At 47.7% G+C, this 13,080-nt stretch overlaps 1 protein-coding gene across 1 annotated transcript; it reads right to left on the reverse strand.

Moving 5' to 3' along the window:
* Positions 1-1,119: 1,119 nt before the first annotated feature.
* On the reverse strand, positions 1,120-8,215 carry BMP10 (bone morphogenetic protein 10). The gene is made up of 2 exons (XM_058859433.1): positions 7,736-8,215; positions 1,120-3,621 (listed from the first exon to the last, which is right to left on the reverse strand). Exons 1-2 carry the CDS (start codon positions 8,067-8,069, stop codon positions 2,678-2,680), a joined length of 1,278 nt encoding a protein of 425 aa, XP_058715416.1. The 5' UTR covers positions 8,070-8,215; the 3' UTR covers positions 1,120-2,677.
* Positions 8,216-13,080: the final 4,865 nt, after the last annotated feature.

Consider the following 13,080-nt stretch of genomic DNA (forward strand, 5'->3'; position numbering starts at 1 on the left):
ACAATAATTTGACTTTATCAGTAAATTATCAGTAATTTTTGCTGATCCTGTAGAAGTTCCCCCCTGCAGCTGATAAAATGATGCATTGCCTGTGTTTGTTTTGTAGCAGAACACGCCACAGGCTCTGCTCTGCTCTGTGGTCACTTTTATTTACAGTGAGACTTCACAAATTTATTTATTATTACAGTGGGGTTTTTATTGTGTTTTAGTGCCTGTTGAGAGGCATTGGTGCTGTCAGGGGAGGATGGGGAGGAAGGCAGGGAGGGCAGATCTCTGCCACGGCAGCGCCTGCAGAAATGAGATGATAAAAGCAAATGTCGGATTATCTCCCTAATGCTGGATTATCACCCCGAACAAGGTGAGTGCCTTGTCCTGGCAAACGGCTTCAGAGCAATCGGGGATGGCTTTGAAAGGCTCTGTGTGGTCACACTTCAAGCCTTGGCTGCTGCAGCTGATGTGAGCAGAGCTGAGGTGTCACAGCTCTCCTGAATTCTGATCGCAGAGAGGCTCGGGGAAAAGCTCTGCCAGGGCTGAGGAATAAAACAAAATCCCAGCCCAGAGTGCAGGATGCTGCCTGGACACTGCAGAGAGCACTCAGAGCTGTGATAGCCCTGCAAGAGGAGATGGAAATCACTCTGCACTGAAATCCACTGAAATAAACTGAAATCAACTAAAAAAAATCCACTGAAACCCACAGAAACCCACTGAAACCCACTAAAATAAACTAAAATAAACTAAAATAAACTAAAATCCACTGAAACCCACTGAAACCCACTGAAATCCACTAAAATAAACTAAAATAAACTAAAATCCACTGAAACCCACTAAAACCCACTGAAATCCACTAAAAAAATCCACTGAAATAAACGGAAATCCACGGAAATCCACTGAAATCCACTGAAATCCACTGAAATAACTGAAATCCAATGAAACCCGCTGAAACCCACTGAAATCCACTAAAAAAATCCACTGAAACCCACTGAAATCAACTGAAATCCACTGAAATAAATTAAACTCCACTAAACTCCACTAAACTCCACTGAAATCCACTGAAACCCACTAAAAACCACTGAAATAAACTGAAATCCACTGAAATAAACTAAACTCCACTGAAACCCACTGAAATCACTGCCAAGAGGGAGCAGCTCTGCAAGCCAGGAGAGAACTGAGCCGTGTGGGATTTACGAGCATCCAGGGGAGGAAAAAGAAGCCTCCAGCCTCATTCTCTGTGCCACACAAAACAGTGAAATTCCAGGAAAAGCAGGATCAGCACAAGGTTTTTATCCAAGTGGGATTACACACAAGCACAAAAAATAAAACATTCTGTATTCTACATTATATTACAAAGGCAGGCGGTCAATAAATAGGTCAATAAATTATGGGAAGCACAGAAGTGTTTGGTGTGAAAATGGGGGAGTTTGGCTTTAGCTGGTGCGTGATAAAGTCTTTGGTGTTCATGAAGTGCTGGAGTGATTCTTTCAAAGACCTTTATCGCTCCCAGGGAAGAAAACTTTCCCTTAAAAGTGTAAAACAGACGCGGGGACAGTTCAGTAGGCTCTGGTACAGGCTAAAAGAGTCAACATCACTTACACTTTCCCAAGAATCTGACAAATTTGCAGCTTAGTATAAATAAAGTGACGGGTCTATTGTTTCTCGGCTCCGACACCTCGTTATCAGCAGGATTTGTTGCAGAAGGGTGGTGGGGACATGGCATGATGGCATGTGACTGCATCTCTGGGCTCTGGGGGGAGGAACATCCCTCCGAGAGGACAATTCAGCACTCAGGGGATGGGAGGATGCTCGTGTGGCTCTGCTGGGACTCTGCAGCTGCAGCTCACGGGATTCACTCGCTGGGATCGGGGGAGCTCCGGGAAATCTCCAGGGCAATTTTGGCTGCCTCGGTTCCAAGGGTTCGGGAAATTTATTGCAATTCCTCCAAAGCTCTGGCCCTGAGAGCCAGCCCAGGGCTGCTGCAGCAAAGCCAGAGCTGCCTCAGAGGGGTTTTGTAAAGCAAAGGGGGAATTTCTTGTCCTGGCCATGCCTGGAACTGCTCCTGGGACATTTGCTTTCCTAAGGAAGATGGGAAAGGGAATTGCACCCTTCTGCTCCAGATGCCAAATCATCCCTGCCAGTCACTTTTGACTGAAAGACTGAAGAAAATAATGAGAAAAAAGGGAAAAAATTCACCTTGTTTGTGCCTGAGTGGTTCAGGAGCTTGAGAATGATCAGGATGTAAGATCTACAGAGATAAATTAAGAAGAAACGAGCACGTAAAGACCTTTATAAAGATATTACAGGACACTGAACAATCTAGGTGTGATTGCCCATCACTCTTTATCTTGAACAGCTCTGGAAAGCCCTGGAGATGCCAACCAACATTGATAAAGTACAAAAATACGCCTTTATTTCTGTGAATTTGGCAGCGAGAGCCCTCCCAAGCAATCCAGCCATCAGCTCCGCGCCCCGGCAGGAGGAGAGGCTCGGCGGCGATCCCGACAGCGAAGAGCAGCGAGAAGGAGGCAATGGAACAAAATATACAATTCCCCGTGCCAGCAAACACACAATTATCTGTACAGGCCTCATTAAATAACCTCATTAAATAGCAAATGTACAAATTTACAGACTGAATCATTAAATACTCCCCCCTGCGCCCTCCCCACGCCGGCGTTCCCCGCTACTATCTGCAGCCGCACTCTGCCACCACCATCCCCTCGTACTTGAACTTGTAGGTGACCACCCCTTTATCCAGGTAGAGGATGGAGATGGGGTCGAGTTTGGTGGGCACGCAGCAGGCCTTGGAGGCTTTCTGGGGGTTCTTCAGGTGCACCAAAGTCTTGACTATGGCGTGTTTGGTGGGCGTGACGTGCTCCGTCAAGGGGTAGGCGCACACGCCGTGGCACTCGTAGGCTTCGTAGCCGGCCGGGGCGATGATCCACGAGTCCCAGCCGATCTCCTTGAAGTCGATGTAGAGCGGGCTCTTCTTGCAGTAGTTGCCCTTGGCGTTCCTGCGGATGCGGGCGGTGGAGTCGTAGATGATGTTGGAGCGCGTCTGGAGCAGCGCCTCCTCCCCGGGCTGCTCGTGGAAGTTGCCGATCTCCAGGTTCTCCAGCTCCAGCAGCTGCTCGTGGTCGATCATCTCGTTCAGCTCTTCCTTCTCCTCCTTCCTGTCGTTGCTTTGGTCGTCGGAGTACACGACCAGCAGGGGCACGTGCTTGGCCTCGGAGTTGATGTCGATGTCGAGTTTCCCTTCCCCGTTCTGCTCCTCCCCTCGGCTGCTCTCGATGTGAACCTCCAGGCGCTGCGTGCTCAGCCCCGCCCGGCGCCAGCGCCGCGTGGCCTCCGTCACCTCGAAGCTCTCCCACTCGCTGCTCGTGCCGTGGATGTGCCTGGAGGCCAGGGCCACCAACCTCCTCTCCTCCCTGGCCCCCGCGGGGACCTCCTCCAGCACTTCGAAGATGGTCACCTTCCTGTCCAGCCCTTGGTAGAGCCTCTGGTCCTGCCCCACCAGGGTGTAGAGCCTCAGCTCTGCCATGGTGATCTCCTCGTGGTGAGGGATGGAGACGTTGAACAGCAGCGGGTATTTCCGAGTGCCTGGAGCGCCAGTGGGGTGGGAATCCAAGTCTGGAGAGGAGAAAAATCAAATGTTTTAGAGGAGTCAATCCATCCAGAAACACAGACACACTCTGAGGGTCAGCCCTGCTGGGCTTCACCTGCACAGATCCGGGAAAATGTTTTCCCAGCACGTGGAAAAAGGGCTGAGGTTATTTCAGATGTGTCAGGACATCAGGATCTCAGACATGCTACAAACCTGGATTTAGAGATCCTCCCTTTGTCCCCAGGCTTTCCAGGGACTTCTTTGCCAGCTGGAAGTTTCACATATTCAAAATGTGTGGCCTAAAATTAACCTAAAGATCATTTCTAGGTTGCTGCAAAGCAACAATTTAATGAGCAGGGGAAAACATTCAGTGGTGCAGGGAGGCAGAAGGATGTGGCACTGGAGCCAGCATGAAATGGGCAGGACAAAACCTGGAAACACGAGAGATGTGTGTGCTGGAAACCTGGAAATGCAAGAGATGTGTGCTGGAAACCTGGAAATGCAAGAGATGTGTGCTGGAAACCTGGAAACATGAGAGATGTGTGTGCTGGAAACCTGGAAACATGAGAGATGTGTGTGCTGGAAACCTGGAAATGCAAGAGATGTGTGTGCTGCAAACCTGGAAATGCAAGAGATGTGTGTGCTGGAAACCTGGAAATGCAAGAGATGTGTGTGCTGCAAACCTGGAAACACGAGAGATGTGTGTGCTGGAAACCTGGAAATGAAAGAGATGTGTGCTGCAAAGCTGGAAATGAAAGAGATGTGTGCTGCAAACCTGGAAATGCAAGAGATGTGTGTGCTGCAAACCTGGAAATGAAAGAGATGTGTGCTGCAAACCTGCAAACATGAAATGTGTGAGCTGCAAACACAAGAAATGTGTGCTGCAAAGCTGCAAACACATGAAATGTGTGCTGCAAACATGAAATGTGTGTGCTACAAAGCTGCAAACACAAGAAATGTGTGCTGCAAACATGAAATGTGTGTGCTACAAAGCTGCAAACACAAGAAATGTGTGCTGCAAACATGAAATGTGTGTGCTGCAAACATGAAATGTGTGTGCTGCAAACATGAAAGGTGTGCTGCAAACACATGAAACGTGTGCTGCAGTGTTCCTGCCCCAGCAGGAGCTCCCTGCTGCTCTGCCACCTCTCAGACACGGACAGGGCCGAGCACTGGCAGAGGAGAAGCTGCTTTGGAAGATGTTTCCCATCAGGAAGGGCAGGGGGTGACTCCAGGGTGAGCTGGTGGTGGCTCCTTGGGCAGCCAGGTGAGCTCTGCCAGGTGTCCTGGGCACCTGCAGTGACAGGACAGGTGACAGGGGACAGTGGCTGGTGTCACCTGGGCTGTCTGTCCAGCCTGTCCAGCCTGTCCTGCTGCTGGTGGCTGCACAGCAAAGCTCATTTCTGTCCCCACATCTGTCCATGGGGAGTTTTTGCTGCCTCCCTTCAGGACACAGAGGCTGGAACTGCAATTGATGCAAACTCTCTGTGACCTGGCACTGCCCTTCATCTCTGCCTTCCTCAGTTTCTCTGTGTTTGTAGGAAAATGACTCTGATAAAGCCACAAGGCCTGGCCACGCTCCACCAATGCACTTTGGCAAGCCATGGATCCAGCATGTGACTTGTGCTGTTGAACTTCAGTTTGAGGCACCTGCCTTTATCTTTTTCTTTTTTCTTTTTTTTTTTAATTTTGCACTTTCATCTCTTCTCAAATAAAAAAAAAAAATTAAAAAAATTAAAAAATAAAGAAAAAGAGGGGGGATTCTGTTTCCATTTCCCTGTCAGTTGGTAAAGGTGGGAGGGCAGGAGCAGACCCTGAGCACCCCTCACCCAGCCAGGATTTGACTCTGCTCTTCAGCTGCAGAGTTCACAGGTGCCAAACCTCCTGCTCTTTCCCTGGGAGGGTTGGGAAGGGAGATTTGGAGTCGGTAGAAAAAGAAAGATTTCTCTTCAAACTTTATTTCAAGTGTTAAGCGCTGATTACAGCCCCATCTACAACAAAACTGTTCTGGTCCATGGGTTAAAACAAAGAGTTAATTCCAACCATACCCCCTGTTAGACCTCTAAAATAAAGGATTTAATGGATAATAATTAAACTGGGATTAATGCCAGTTTTCAGCAGGTGAAGAAATCAATTCCATGGTGTGTTTCTCCCCAAGCAATTAATTTCTCTATCAAAAGAGCTGTTTTAATTATCCAGACTTTGAGGACACATGAAAACATGAATTGCACACTCCTTAAACTCCTTGTGTTTGTGAAGCTGTGCTCCCCTCGTGTGTCTTGCTGGTTTGGACTGGGAGAGGTGAGAGAAAATCTGAAGGGGCAGAAATTTAAGGTGAGTTTTTCCCATTTGAGGCAGAACTTGTGAAGGAGACCCAGCAGCACCTGGCAAAGGCCACCCTGGGCCATTCCAAACCTGGATTTCTGCAGGTGGAACCATTTCAGATTTGCCTCACCAAAACCACAGAGCGTTTTATTCTTTACCACACTGCACCTGGCAGCTTTTCCCCACCATTTCTGTTTCAAAAACGAGAGCATCTCCTGCGGGTGAGCCTTCATCCCTGCTGGGCAGGGACAGGCACAGCCAGGTGAGCAAGGGGCCACCACTGCCAGCCACAGCTTTGCCACCAACCCTCCGAGAAATCTCTCCACACTGGAGAAAAGGAGACCTAAAGAAGCTTTAAATCACATTGCAGAGCCTCCTGACAGCAGAAATCTGCTGCTGCCAAAGGTGCCTGGCCCTGGAGGAGATGGGGGCAGAGCAGAAATTCAGGATTCTCTCCAGGAACCTCACTGCCCTGCAAAACTCAGGTGATTTCCACCCATTTTGAAACTGCAAATGTTGAGGGAAAAAGCAATCATGTTTTTAACCCCAGTAATTAAAGATTTAGAGGGTGAGGGAGGCCCCATGAGCAGCCACAGGTGCCCCTGGGCAGCTGAGCTTGGATCAAAGCTCTTGCATTTGCCACGTGGATTAATACTTGGAATTGGTTAGCTGGAAAAATGCTTTTAGCATAAAATGTGTTGGTTCAAAAAGATATTGGCAAATTATTGAGTGTTGGTGCTGCAGCATTGCTTCACCCTCGTTGAGATGAGGGGAATGTGGAAGGAAAAACAGGAAAAAAGAGAGGGAAATGGCACAAGGGCGTTTGTTCAGTTGGTTGGAGCAGGGTTTTAATAATGCCAAGGTTATAACTTTGATCCCTGTGTGGGCCACTCACTTGAGAGGTGGATTTGATGATCCCTTTCAACTCAGAATATTCTGTGATTCTCTGATAATTAACTTTCTTCAGGTTTTGTTTGTTTGTTTTTATTAGGATATAGTCTGGCACTTCAAAGGAAAACCTATTGGTTATCCAAAAATTCCTCTTCACTTCTTTTTGTGTATTTTCTGGACTGTGTGCCAATGTCAAAGGAAGAAAACTTTACAAATGCCATGGGGATGAGAAGGCATTAACAGAAAGCTGTGCTTGGGTAAGTTCATAATTTTAAAATATTTCAAATACTGTGGTAGAAAATCCACTTTGAACAGCGAGTAAAGATCAGTCTTGCCTTAATTTCAACTATTACTGAAGGGATCCATTTAAAAACTCAACCAGCTTTAGAAATGATGTTACAAATCAGGTTACAAATGATGTGTGTCGCTGTGGGGATAGAGAAATGGAGGCACTGAAGTGGCACTTGGTGTCAGAGCCGCCTTCCCCAAGTGTCAGAGCAAAGGAAAGGACTCAGCAGAGCTGGGTTTGGGTTTTGGGTTTGGGTTTGAGCTCTGCCACCTCTGCTGCTTCCCAAGGCCATCCTCACCCCAAGGCCTCCTCCCCGTGCCCTGTCCTTGGCCAGGACATTTCCCACCGGCTCCGGGGACGCTCCTCTCCTCTCCTCTCCTCTCCTCTCCTCTCCTCTCCTCTCCTCTCCTCTCCTCTCCTCTCCTCTCCTCTCCTCTCCTCTCCTCTCCTCTCCTCTCCTCTCCTCTCCTCTCCTCTCCTCTCCTCTCCTCTCCTCTCCTCTCCTCTCCTCTCCTCTCCTCTCCTCTCCTCTCCTCTCCTCTCCTCTCCTCTCCTCTCCTCTCCTCTCCTCTCCTCTCCTCTCCTCTCCTCTCCTCTCCTCTCCGTCCGTTCTGCCAGAGATCAGCAGCTCTTACCTTCGTTTTTGAAGCTCCTGATGATGTTTGCAGAAGGCATCGATGTCCTGTCCGTGGCAAACCTGTTGTAGAGCTCCAGCATGTACTCTGGGGGGTCCACCTTGGCCGACTCGTGCAGGGGGATGTCAGACAGGTTCAAGGTCTTCAAGAACTCGTTTTTCATGTTCTGGAGCAGCGTGTTGAAATCCACCCCATCTTGCTCGGAGAGGATCTCATCGAAGAGAGGCACGTCCTCCTCCAGAGAGGAGTGCTCCAGGCTGAGGATGGGGCTGCAGGCTGCCAGGTGAAGCAGCAGGGAGAGGAGAGCCCAGAGCTGGAGGACAGCAGAAGCCATGGCTTGGCCTCCAAGCGCGCCGGAGGAGCGCTGCCTCTCGTGCGGGCGCGGTGGCGGTTTTATCCGCTGGCTCGTGTCACAGGGGGGATGACAAGTTTGGAAACTCTTGTCTTGGAGCTTGTGATCCGTCCTGTCTGTCTGCCCCTTCCCCCTCCCCAAAACCAGGTCTCGGTAATTGGATCTCGCTCTCCTCTATGGCCGCCTTGCCTCTCTTATCTCGGGCAGTGGAAGCTGCTCACCAGATTTGTTGCTATCTCCACATCCCCTCTCCCTTAATGAGGGTTTTGTAAACATTCAGTGCAGGACTCTCAGAGATAGGACAAGTTTCTCCTCGCAGAGGAGCTGCCCTTCCTCTCTGGCTCTTCTGAGCCGCTTCCCTCCGCGCGCGGGAATTCCGTGGAGCCGCTCTCCAAAACGCGCCCGTTTCGCGCCGAGGCCAAGCAGCTGCTCCCTCTGGCCTTTCCTCTTCCAGGTTAAACTTCAGAAGGAATTTCTTTGGGGAAGGTTCTGTTCTGCAGCGCAAATCCCGGGAGAGGAGCTCTTGGTGCTTCCACAGGCCCGGGATGCGGAGGAGAGCTCAGGGAGAGCAAGGACAATCAAATCCTCCAAGGGGCTTGGTGATCCTCCTGAGCTGCTCCCAGCTCGAGGATTTCCATGATTCCATGGCTGGAGTATTTGCAAATGATTCAGAAAATCTTTATTTCGTTCATCCATCATTTGTACCTTGGCAAATCACGGTTATACTTGATTTAATCACAGCACTGCTGAATAAAAAAATTATTAAAGACACCAAAGGCCAACAGCGACTCTGTTTTCGGGGTCACATCAACCCAAACAACTCAGGGACACGGTGTGGAGAACACAGAAATGACTTTGCAAAGACACGTGCTGAAATTAACGGCGCTTTTTGCCTTTGTGTGCAAATTCCAACAAATTGTGAGCAGTGCCCAGGCAAAAACTGGTCTGGTTCATAAATAAATTCATCCATTTAAACCTCCCTGTTCTATGTTCCATCCATCCATCCATCCATCCATCCATCCGTCCATCCATCCATCCATCCATCCATCCATCCATCCATCCATCCATCCACCTCTGCAATTTCCTTCCTTGCTCAATTTGCCCAAATCTCTCACAAACAGCCACGGTCAAGTCGTGCCTGTTTAAAATTCATCCTCTGTGCTTTTAACTAAATACCAATGAATTTTACTGCCTATTAGGCTTCTTTTAAAATGTGAAAAAAATGTTTCTCTGGTCCCTTTATTGAATTTTTTCAGGAATTTCAGGTCAAGGAATATCAGGGACCTCAGTCACAGCATTTCAGGGAAGCAGCAGAGGGATACAAACGTGCTGTAGCACCCACAGCATGTGATTCGAGGTTTTCCAAAATACAGGGATGGAATTAGTGCAAAAACGCCCCACAACGGTCCCTGTCAGGAGATAACTGTGGCATGAGGTAACTGCTGGCTGTGAGATGGGAGATAAAGAGGAGTGTGACACTGACAGTGTGATGAGCTTGCAATGGAATAACTAAAATTAGTTTCCATTCCTGCATCTGCCCGAGTCCTTATTCCCGTGTGCTGTGGTGGTTCATGGCTGCCCTGGATTCCCTGTCCATAAATGGGCTCCTCACAGGGGCTCTGCTCCCATTTCAGGGGTCCCTGGAAAACGAAAGGATCATTTATTGAAAGGGATGTATTCCCATTTCACATGTCCCTGGAAAACAAAAGGATCATTTATTGAAAGGGATGTATTCCCATTTCACATATCCCTGGAAAATGCAAGGATCATTTATTGAAAGGGCTCTGTTCCCATTTCACATGTCCCTGGAAAATGGAAGGATCATTTATTGAAAGGGATCGGGGAGAGAAGCGTGGCACTGCATCACAGCCTGTGTAACGAGAAAAATCAGGGAGAAGGAGGAAAGGGAGAAGGCTGGGCAGCCACAGGGACAGGGAATTCCTGAAACTGGGAGACACCAGCTCCTCCTGATCCTGATCCAGGGAATTCCTGAAACTGGGACACACCAGCTCCTCCTGATCCTGACCCAGGGAATTCCTTAAACTGGGAGACACCAGCTCCTCCTGATCCTGACCCAGGGAATTCCTGAAACTGGGAGACACCAGTTCCCCTGATCCAGGGAATTCCTGAAACTGGGAGACACCAGCTCCTCCTGATCCAAGGAATTCCTTAAACTGGGAGACACCAGCTCCTCCTGATCCTGATCCAGGGAATTCCTGAAACTGGGAGACACCAGTTCCCCTGATCCAGGGAATTCCTGAAACTGGGAGACACCAGCTCCTCCTGATCCAGGGAATTCCTGAAACTGGGAGACACCAGCTCCTCCTGACCAGGGAATTCCTTAAACTGGGACACACCACCTCCTCCTGATCCTGACCCAGGGAATTCCTTCCAGCTCCGCAGGACATGGAGCACCTCTGGCTCTGCCTGGGATTCCCAGGAAATTCTTCCATCCTTTCATGAGACAGTCACAGCCCAGCATTGATTTATTATATCAATTAAAATATAGGTATATATACCTCTTATTTTATTAAGAAAAGGTATTTTGTAATACCTTTTATTAATACCTTTTAATTGTCACACAATTTGTTAATTCAAACCTGAATGAATTACTCATTCAAACCTGGTGAGACACAATCAAAAAGAAATCAATTCCTATTTGAGATCTGCACACAGAAAGTGAGAGCAGCACCAAAGGACAGAGAGGAGCTGCTGTTGAATCCCAGGGGTTTGGGCTCTGCAGGCTCCTTCTTATCACGCTCCCTTCACTGAAGAGTTTGGCAGAAAAAGGTCAAGAGAAAGTTTGAATTTTCCATTTTTGAAATTCCTGCTCTCATCACGCAGTTATTCTGTGGTGCTTTGGTATTCATGTGGGTGTTAAACTGCAGGAAACTCTCTAGGCAGCTCCAGTGACACTGACAAAAACAAGATTGCAGAACAAAACCTTTGAGAATCCCTTGTCAGCTCCGTGTCCACGCAGGCTTTTTGAGGGATCCCATCCTCTCCTTAATGAGAGCTCCACTTAAACCTCTCACAGCCCTACATGAAAAAACTTCTTGGGAATAATCACTAATTTGTTTTTTTTAATTTTTAATTTAATTTTTCTCAGTTTGAGAACTGAGGAGTCCTAATCTTCAACAATGGGGGGAAAAAAAATCCAGACTCGGGCCAGCAGAAATGATTTTGTCGAGGATTTTGATTAATAACATGGAATTTCTTAACTTGAGTGCTAAGTAGAGATGGAATATTCTCTGGCAGTGTTAGCTGATATCTCAGCATGAGATATTAATGACTGAGTCAACAGCTCGTAATCACATCAGCAAAATGAGGAAAAGTTAGACAAGCATGTCTAATATTTGCTCTGTTTATTTAATGTTAGGGCTGGAATCAGAAAGGGAAAGCAAATTGTACGTAACAGCAGAGAAGATTATTTCATTAAAAAATACTTTTTCAAGTTTAGCTTTAAAAATTCAAAGATGAAAGTGTGTTACATTCTGTTTTCTCTAACTCAATAACTGGAATTACAGTGGCTAAATTAAGTTGTCAGCAGCCTCTCTCTGCTTCGATCACCCTGCAGCTGAATATCAAATTTTGTCTTTTCCACCCTTTTTTTTTAAGGGAAACTGGCTCAAACACCTCACTAATTTTGATCTCAATTGCAGTAAAAATCACAGATATGTTCTGTTCCCCTTGGCCTGGTTTCTGGGACGTTCTGGGATGTTCCTCACCTGGAAAAGCTTCCATCCACCCAAAGCAACAAACCAAGGCACTGATTCCTTGAAAATAACCATTCCACTGGACTGGAAACCCAAAAGAATTAATTCTGATGCTTTGTATCCTAATTTATTTTAATTTTTTTTGTATCTAATTTTCACTTCCTGGGGAAGAGGATTAAATCTGTTTGATTTCTGGGCTGTGGCAGATGTCAGGAGCTGTGACCATTTGCCATCTAGTGGACAACACAAACCTCACCCCCTGCTTGGCTCCAGCAGAAAGAAATAAATCCAGCAGGATTGGGGTGTATTCCTGGGAAACCTGGCCAGGACATTCACTTATTTCAAATAAGAAATGGTGCAAGACCCAGCTCACCTCCTGATAATTTATAATTTTGTATTTACAATCAGGGGCTTTGACTGAAGCTGGAGTGAGGAATTTGTCCCCTTTTTTCCTCTTGCTGCATTTTTCAGTGCCCCACCACAGCAATTTGTAGTGGCTACACACACACACAAACTCCAGGGCCAAATGTTGGTCTTTGGGTGGTTTTTTTGCCTCTCCTGATTGTTCCTTTTTAGCACAAAAAAAGGCTGGGAAGACCCAGCAGATGGAGAAACCCATTTACAGCTGGGTCTGCTCACAGGATTTCTGTCTGATTTAGCTGGCTTGATTCTCCAGTCTGCTTCAGATTTCCCTGCCACTGGGAATTCTTCCTATAAGGGAAAATTCACCAATGTTAATAATAATAATAATAATAATGTTAATTACTTCCCCTTTTCATGACTTGATGCAAACTGGAAAATTTGTTTTGACCTGTCAGAGCAGGTGAGTGAAAATCTGCCACTCCAAATTTAAGCAGTGTTTTTTACGAGGTATTTCTCAACAGGGGGAATTTTCCCCATCGATCTGTGGGTTTGAAAGGATCCCCAGTGGTGCAGGGATCACAGCCTGACCTTGGTGTGGACACTGGGGAATCTGGGGAGGTGCTCAGGGGAATGGATCTTGGAGATGGAAAAGGGCTGGAGAATTCCTGAGGGAGCTGGGAAGGGGCTGGAGAATTCCTGAGGGAGCTGGGAAGGGGATGGAGAATCCCTGAGGGAATTGGGAAGGGGCTGGAGAATTCCTGAGGGAATTGGGAAGGGGCTGGAGAATTCCTGAGAGCTGGGAAGGGGCTGGAGAATTCCTGAGGGAGCTGAGAAGGGGCTGGAGAATTCCTGAGGGAGCTGGGAAGGGGCTGGAGAATTCCTGAGGGAATTGGGAAGGGGCTGGAGAATTTCTG

The sequence above is a fragment of the Poecile atricapillus genome, chromosome 29 (genome assembly GCF_030490865.1).
Source record: "Poecile atricapillus isolate bPoeAtr1 chromosome 29, bPoeAtr1.hap1, whole genome shotgun sequence".
NCBI classification, from domain to species: domain Eukaryota; kingdom Metazoa; phylum Chordata; class Aves; order Passeriformes; family Paridae; genus Poecile; species Poecile atricapillus.

Bases quoted from the DNA above. Each gene is read 5' to 3' on its own strand.
- BMP10 (XM_058859433.1), bottom strand. From the start codon at position 8,069: ATGGCTTCTGCTGTCCTCCAGCTCTGGGCTCTCCTCTCCCTGCTGCTT. The intron at 3,622-7,735 runs GTAAGAGCTGCT...TCTCCTCTCCAG, and splicing joins CAGGAGCTTCAAAAACGAAG to ACTTGGATTCCCACCCCACT.